Source organism: Punica granatum, chromosome 8 (genome assembly GCF_007655135.1).
Source record: "Punica granatum isolate Tunisia-2019 chromosome 8, ASM765513v2, whole genome shotgun sequence".
NCBI classification, from domain to species: Eukaryota; Viridiplantae; Streptophyta; class Magnoliopsida; order Myrtales; family Lythraceae; genus Punica; species Punica granatum.
The window spans coordinates 1,031,665-1,039,655 of NC_045134.1; the positions used below are offsets into that span (position 1 = coordinate 1,031,665).

At 35.9% G+C, this 7,991-nt stretch overlaps 1 protein-coding gene across 1 annotated transcript; it reads right to left on the reverse strand.

The window, feature by feature from the left end:
* Positions 1 to 4,837: 4,837 nt before the first annotated feature.
* LOC116186947 (trihelix transcription factor PTL-like) lies at positions 4,838 to 7,991 on the reverse strand. Its single transcript, XM_031515504.1, has 2 exons — positions 7,410 to 7,991; positions 4,838 to 6,344 (listed from the first exon to the last, which is right to left on the reverse strand). Exons 1-2 carry the CDS (start codon positions 7,865 to 7,867, stop codon positions 5,363 to 5,365), a joined length of 1,440 nt encoding a protein of 479 aa, XP_031371364.1. The 5' UTR covers positions 7,868 to 7,991; the 3' UTR covers positions 4,838 to 5,362.

A 7,991-nucleotide genomic window follows, 5' to 3' on the forward strand; every position in this document is an offset into this window, starting at 1 on the left:
AACAATATAATATTTCTTGTAGTCTAACAATCCGCAAATCAAGCGCGACCTCATCGATTGGTAGGTATGAGAACAACAACTAACTTTTGGAGTTCCAAACGATAGTGTCAAGTAAATGAGATAATAATATAGATCATAGATTTATGCATCAGGGTTTTATATGTGCCGCTATCTACGTGGCTACATCGTCGACCACCCTTTTCCCTCATGATCAGTGTAAGCACCTCATTTTGTACGCGACATATCGATAATTGGTATATTACTATGGATTAGTTGAAAAATAACTAACATGTGCTCGAGTTGGAGCTCGGCTCTGATTGAACCATTGTAGTAAGGCATAAGGTATGAATGTCTGCTCTCGGTGAATGTGAAACCGAAAATAATCTCAATTCCTATCATAATCTAATAATTCATATCGATTGAATGATCTCGAAGTACCCTGCTTTTTTTGTTCGCATCTTTCATTACAACTCTTTGTCTTCAATATTCAGCTTAATTATTCTCTTAGATTGTTTTATTTATTTTTTGTCTTTATTTTATCCACTTTCTTGCTTCGGGTGGGTCGATATGCAAAGAGCACTGTCCATCAAGCTATAGGGGTGAAGCTGCCATAATCACATGTCTTTCTATTTTTCCTCTTTCCCACCCGAAAGGAATCGTATGTAATTTGTTTAAGCTAATTGCTATTTTTTAAAAGTTCGATTATTGAAATGTAACACTTTAGCATAAAAACTAAATATCATAATAATCGAGTGCAAAAAGTTTTTAAATTGTAACAATGTTATACAATCCATTAATCTTGCGTTAACGGCATTAACTCTTGTTTGCGCGGCTTCTGTGCGACACAAAAATAAAATAAAAAATATTTTTAAAATATAATTAAAATGAAAATGTTAAAAGAAAGTAATAATTCAATTGAATTAGAAGAATGACCAAAAAAATTGAATTAGAAAAATCTCTCCTCTCTCTCTTCTCAGATCATCTCTCTTCTAGATCTCTCTCCTCTCTATGTTAGTCATCAGCTCAACGAACGATCCCGAACGCCAAAATATATATATATATATCTCTAAACTTAAATTGAAGCAAACAAACAACGGGACAAACACCGCCATAATCCCTCGAGGAGCCATCAGAGTGTTACGATTTAAAAACTTTTTAAAGTTTTTCAATTTGATCGTAACAGTGTTTCTTTCCGTGACACTCGCCATGATTCCCAATTCGATTGTTGTTTCAGGATGCTATGGGGCTTTCTTTCCCTCGTACTGTGAGCGCGCAGCGCATGAACTCGCGGAGTCGTGGGTCACTTCTTCTTTTCTTCCATTGAATTGTCATACAGAGCTCGCTGATGATCATATCAGCGAGTGCGCGTCTATGATTTTCCTAACATGAAGCTAAACGATCTTGCTCGCGAATCTACTAGCTGAGCACGAATCAAACCCAAATTTAAAATGGAATTAAAAATAAAAAAATAAAAAATCTTCCACACAGTCGAGGGTTAGGGCACTCCCGTCAGTGACTCCAACCCCCGACCGTGCAGACCCCCGGACGAGCTCGATCGGGGGGTGGGGTCGCCGACAGGGGTGCCCCCACCCCCGACTCGGAGATGTGTGCCGGCGGGAAAAAAATTTCAGAAACAGAAGTAGAAGGAGGAGGAGAGAGAGGGCACCGGACGACCACGAACTCTCCATAATCGATGGATTTCCGGAAACCAATGAGCTGCCAGAGACGACTCGACGAGATGAGGCAAAGGAGAAAAGGAGACGAGAGGATTTTCTAAGTATATTTTATTTTAATTTTGTTAATATTTTATTATTATTTAATTTAATTTAATTTTTAATTAAAAGGTAAATTATTCTAGGAGTACAAAAAAGTTTTTGCAATGTAACAGTTTGTTACAAAAAGAAAAAAATATTACTATTTTGTACACAACGTTTAAAAATGTTGAAATCGAGTGCATTCCTTCAGTTTTTGACTAACGGCGTTAGGAAATGCTGACGTGGTTGCAGTCATTTAAAAGGACATCGGACATGGCCAAACATTAAAATAAAAAATTCAATTTTTATAATATTAATTAAAATAAAATAATAGAGAAAAATATAAAAAAATTAAAAAAAAAATGGTTTTCGAGAGGTCTCCCTCTTCGACTAACTTGGGGTTGGGGCGCCACCCCCAGACTGAGGTCGCGGGCAGGGGAGCTCTCACCCCAATTTGGAACCCTTTAATTTTTTTTTCTCTGTTAAAACATAAATAGGAGAAGGGGGTGGGAGAGTCCCCGCTGGCTACCCACCTCCCATGGTAGGTCCACTCCCCGCCCTCTTCCCTGATCTTGCTTCCATTTAAAATAATAAAAAGATTCTACATCAACATTAGAAGCAAACTTCTGACCTGATATTTCTTTTTTTTTTTTGTTATCTATGTTTGATTGAAAATCACATGTTGGTTCTTACCTGCTGCTTGATGGGTCTGTGATGAATCATTCTTTAGGGGTCTCTATTTGCTCTATTGGTTTGTGTGTGGAAATGAAGAAACAAAGAGGGAGAAGACTCAACAAGATGGAGAAATAGAGAGATTCGTGGAGACGCAGACTCATACTGATTCGTAGCAAAATTTTTCTTTTTATATCTAAGTGTTACAATTCAAAAACTTTTTGTACTCCCGGAGTAATTTACCCTAATTTAAAATATGACATCTATCACCATGTGTCACGAAACTTGACATGTTAGATACTCAAGTAGGAATTGCGTCAGTATAAATTAACGGCGTTAACTCAAAATTGACCGATTGCATAATATTGTTACAATTTAAATACTTTTTGTACACGATTGCTACGATTTTTAGTTTTTGTACCAAAGTGTTACATAGGTAAAATGTTTTGTACTAATGGTGCAATTTACCCTAAAAATCTATGATATCGTGCAGTGTTCGAGTTTTGCTCAACTAATCCTTGACTCCGTACGCAGACTTGCTAGTGCATAGGACAAGATAAACCCAGAGGTGCAAACTAGCTCCAAAGAATTGTAAACCTAGGATAGAGCGGATACTTATATTTCTCATTACCATCAAACCAAATCGCTTGGGGTTTAAGCAGAGAATAACTTGGTACAATTGTTTGATTATTTCGAGTCTTGATCGACTTTTTATACATATTTCTTCTCTTTTGTTTTTGGGTAATCATTTCTTCTCTTTTATTTAGTATATACTAGTCTACTACCCCGTGGATGCATTGATTTTTGATATATTTATTATATTTGAAATTCGTAATAAAGTATTTTAAAAAATAATGACAATTAAAATGTTACTTTTTGATAAATTCGTATTCGATAGCCTTAAAAATAATTTTTTTTATGCATAATATTTCACGTCATGAATTGACGTACATAAAACACAATTGTGGAAAAATTACTTTTAATTCTTTTACCAAGTAATTTTGTTAATGGTTTTCGATTGTAAATCAGGCATGTTTACATAATTATATCAATTATCATATAACTTGTTCAATTTAATTGTTGAATTATATCAGTTATCATATCAATTGTTCAATTCAATTCTTAAACTTAATATCATAATAAACAAATATATACATAATACACCTCTCTGAAATTAATCTCATCTTATTAATGTTTACATTACAATAATATTTACAGATATGTAATTTTTATAAACTTAAAGATATTTATAAAAAATTATCATGAAATACAATGGATATATAAATAATCTTTCATGTGTAAATTTTCCAGTAAAATTTTGTTAATGTTTTAAATTTTCTACAATGAAAATAAAAGCAAAATTAAATAAATTATACTACGTGTATAAATTTCTTCATTATTACGTTATCAATGTAAATTCTATATAATATATATATATACATACTTAACTTCTTGTATTATGAATAAGAACAAAAAACTATATACAACATCTCTTTAAAATAGATTAAAATGTCAAATTCTATATTAAAATTTAAATTTAGTCATCGAATTGAAATTTCAAAGTTCTTTTATCAATTATTCCATAGATAATAAAAGCAAAATTAATTAACTTTCTATAGAAAATAATTATTTTCTAGTAACAAAAAGTTTATACTTCATTAGTGGATAAAGATTCTTTTATTGTAAATAATTTCGTAGATAATAGAATTAAAATTGATATTTTTTTATTAAAAAAATTAAGTATTTAGTATAATAAATGTTCAAATTATCCTTTATATTACGTATAATAGATGTTGGCCGCAAGATATCCAAGGATGAGAGATTGACCATGTGCGCGGAAGTATTTTTCATTTCCTAATTCTTTTTTTTGATGGTAACCTCGTTCAACTAATTTAAATTATTGAGCTTGCACTATATATGTATGTGTATGTGTAATTCGGTTATTATAGAGGGTAATTCCGATTAAGATAAAAGAATCCTTGAGCAAGAATAGTATTTTTTTAAACTAAGAAAATTTTCAGAGCATATATAATTTTGTATTTATTCTCAGCTATATTCATGAAAAGTATTTTTTGTTTAACTAACTTTCCTTTTCTTATTTTCCTGTTGATTATCAACTAACTTTTTGATAAGACATTATGTAAAAAGGTTCTATGATATGCAACGAATGCATATTGATATATAGAATATATTGCTGGCAATAAAAAATATAGAATATATTTTAACTATATATTTTTGTCACTATGAATATATATAAACATGATCAGTAAATAATTATGGATAAGAGTAAGACAACTTAATATCGATCATAGCCATTAGCATACTTTTTCTTTAATAAAAATTTTCATGAACTTCATCTAAAGCTTACACAAAACATGCACGCAGAATCATTTTAAAAAAAAGAAAAGAAAAAAGAAACACTTCTGTAGGAAATTAATTAAATGACTGTCCTGCAATCCTGAGACCAGCTTATGAACTGAGAAGCCATTTAATACTCTCACCTACAGGAAGAAAACCTAACTTGTGAACAAAGAAATAATTAATAAAAACCCTTAAAAAACCCCGGGCCCAAGATAATAAAATCTTGATCAGTTCCTGCCATAGACACACTGTCCCATCCTTGCGATCTCCTCTTATGGTCTCACGCTTCTTGAGAACTTCGTAATCGTATTGAACAAAGATTGAATAAACTGTCAACTAGCTGCTACATACATCGATGATCAGATGCTCAATATATAGTTATTCCTTTCTCACTAAGCCAATGAGTCAACTATATGAGAAGCTACTCAATCAGTCCAAACGCCTCCAATTCACTAGCCAACAGATAGGTATGAATTGAGAAACGGATATGAGCTCAAGAACACGACATTTATATAGATATTATAATTATTAGAAGCCAAACTGGAAAGTCACGCACTGTGGATATAAGTATGAAGCTAATCCGCCTTTTTGTTACCATCGGCTATCTTGCTAAAAGAAGCTTTGATGTTCTCCCACTTCTCCTTGCACTCGGCTGCACTGAGATTGTGTCCTAGACACGTCATTTTAGCGGCTATCACCTCCCAAAGCCCATCACTCGAGTATCCACACTCTTGAAAGCTCGGGTCTAAGCTCGTCCTCAGCTGTATGAGGCTCCATGTCTCGGACTCGTTCATGTTACTTTCAACCTGATTCTGATCCCTCCCAGGTAGTAGCTGTGCCTTGGAAAGCGAAAGGTTCACGCTGATCAGTTGCTCATTCCCAGCAGTGAATTTCTTCAAGGCCTCCATCAGAGCGGCATCTCTGGCCTCGATCCATGCCCTCTCCTTTGCCCAAAGTTCGTGTTCCCGATCGAACCGGGCTGTCTCTTGCTTCCGCCACTCTATCTCTCTCCACGCCCTCTCTTGCTCCCTTTGTTCGATGGTCTTCAACATGTTGTCCATCCAAGCCTCTTGTCTCTCCATTAGCTTCCTCATCTGTGAATCTATGAAGGCCTTCACTTTCTCCTTCCACCCTAACCTTCTACCGCTCTCATTAGCTTGGCCCTCTTCATCAATGTGGAGTAATTTCTTCTTCTCCTTGTCCATCGATTGACTCATTGCAAAGGCCATGGCCGATAAGTCATGATACTCCTCATTGTTCTCTGAAGACGAGGTCTCTAAGTCGTGGGAGGAGTTGGAGATTGAGAAACTAAGGCTCTCAGAAAGCTTATTTTGGTCTTGCCAATTATAGTTATTATTAGCTTCTCGTAATCGGTTACTAGCAGATGACGCTGATTCTCCGTATATGGCTTCAAGTTGACGAAAGAACCGATAATTCTTGCCATCTTGCCTCCCAGTTTTTCCCTCCTTCGTTTTCTTGTAATACTTGTACAAGTTTTCGAACTTCTCCCTGCATTTCTTCCCGCTTCTGTGGTACCCATGTTCCTCTGACATTATCCTGCGTATAGAAAAAATTGGCTTCCTAGATACCCCAAAAAAAAAAAAGAAAGATAATATATATAATAGGCAAATTATCAACGTATACGGTTATCATCTATAACTCAGTCAGTGACAATGTGTATACCATATCAGCTGGTACGAATTAATTTAAAACCAAATGAACCATACGTACTGGCAGCATGAGTTTCGTAATAAACCAGAAGCGAATATATGAGAAGAAGTTGATTCTAAAGAGTCATAGCCCTAGTTCGGCTACCATTATCCATATTTGCCTGCTTGTCCAACTGATGATGGCTGATATATGTATAGTAAAACTAAAACAAGTCAACACATAGATAAATATAGATGTCCCGGGTCTTGTTTGGCGGCATTTTTTAATTATTAAGTCGATGTAGAACATTCTTCCAAACATCTGAAAAAACAAGTCATAAGATTAAAATAAAGAAATGGTTAACTCCTTTCTAACTTATTAAGTTGACAGGCATTTGCCCACTCATACGGGCAACTATGAAGAGGTTTAATTTCACTAAAAAATGAACATAGAAAGAAAAGGTTCATAAAAACTGCTACACATGTATGAGACTAAGACATTATTATCCTAGCTGTTTGTATGTGTAATAATATATACCCATTGCAAAAGTTCCATGAGAGATCTAAATTGCTTGGATAGAGACAGTTGGGCGAAGAAAACAAAGAGCACTGGTGTGTTTTTTTTTTTCCCCCGGTGTACAAACAGTGGATGTTTTGTCAGATTAAAGTTGTCATTTTCAAACATCAGTTCATTTGAACCTAATTAAGGAATGTGCCACACGATCGACTGCGCATGAGCTATTGTTCAGTATTCAGATGGGTCAATTGTCCAGAAATTAACCATCATCCAAAGAGTACTAGCTAGTACATATATATTGGAAACTCCCGGTATATAAGGTGGACGGAAGAACCACAATTAATTTTATGAATTGATAATTCATTCTCGATAGACAGGCTTGGGAAAACAAAAAATTTACACTGAAACACACATACATATGATACGTAACGATGGTAATTATATGCGCGCACGTACCTAGAGACTTCGTCCCACAAGGGACCTTTGTGATTAGCTTCTTTGAACTTGGAATCAAGACTGGATCTGATCTCCAGAAGGGTTAAGGTCTCCTGCCTCGGCCACCTGCTACTGCTACTTCCACTGTCCATCAACCTTTCCCCACACTCCGGTTCCATTCCACACAACGGTGACATGGCGGCACCGGAATTCATGGGAGCTGAGCTGGGCGATGGATCGGTGCCTGTAGCAAAACTGATGCCTTGTGGGGGGTTATACTGAGTGTTGATGTTGGGGACGACATGATGATGATGAATTGATGGGCCGAAGTGGGATGAGGGCGGCGGCGGGAGAGCGGTCCCTAGATGAAGGTTCCGGTGAAGGGAGAAGGGCTCGAGGGGGTGGGAGATAGCCGGGAAATGGGTGCCAGGAGGCATGAGTCGCCGGAGATCCGGCAGGCCATACTGGTCATCGTCCATAATGATTAGCAAGCAGAGGTTTGAATGAAGTGAGTGAGTGAGGGTTTTTTGAGTACTGAGAGAGAGAGAGAGAGAGAGAGACAGGGTCAAAACGATGGTGTTGGGTTGGGGGATGCTATGAAAT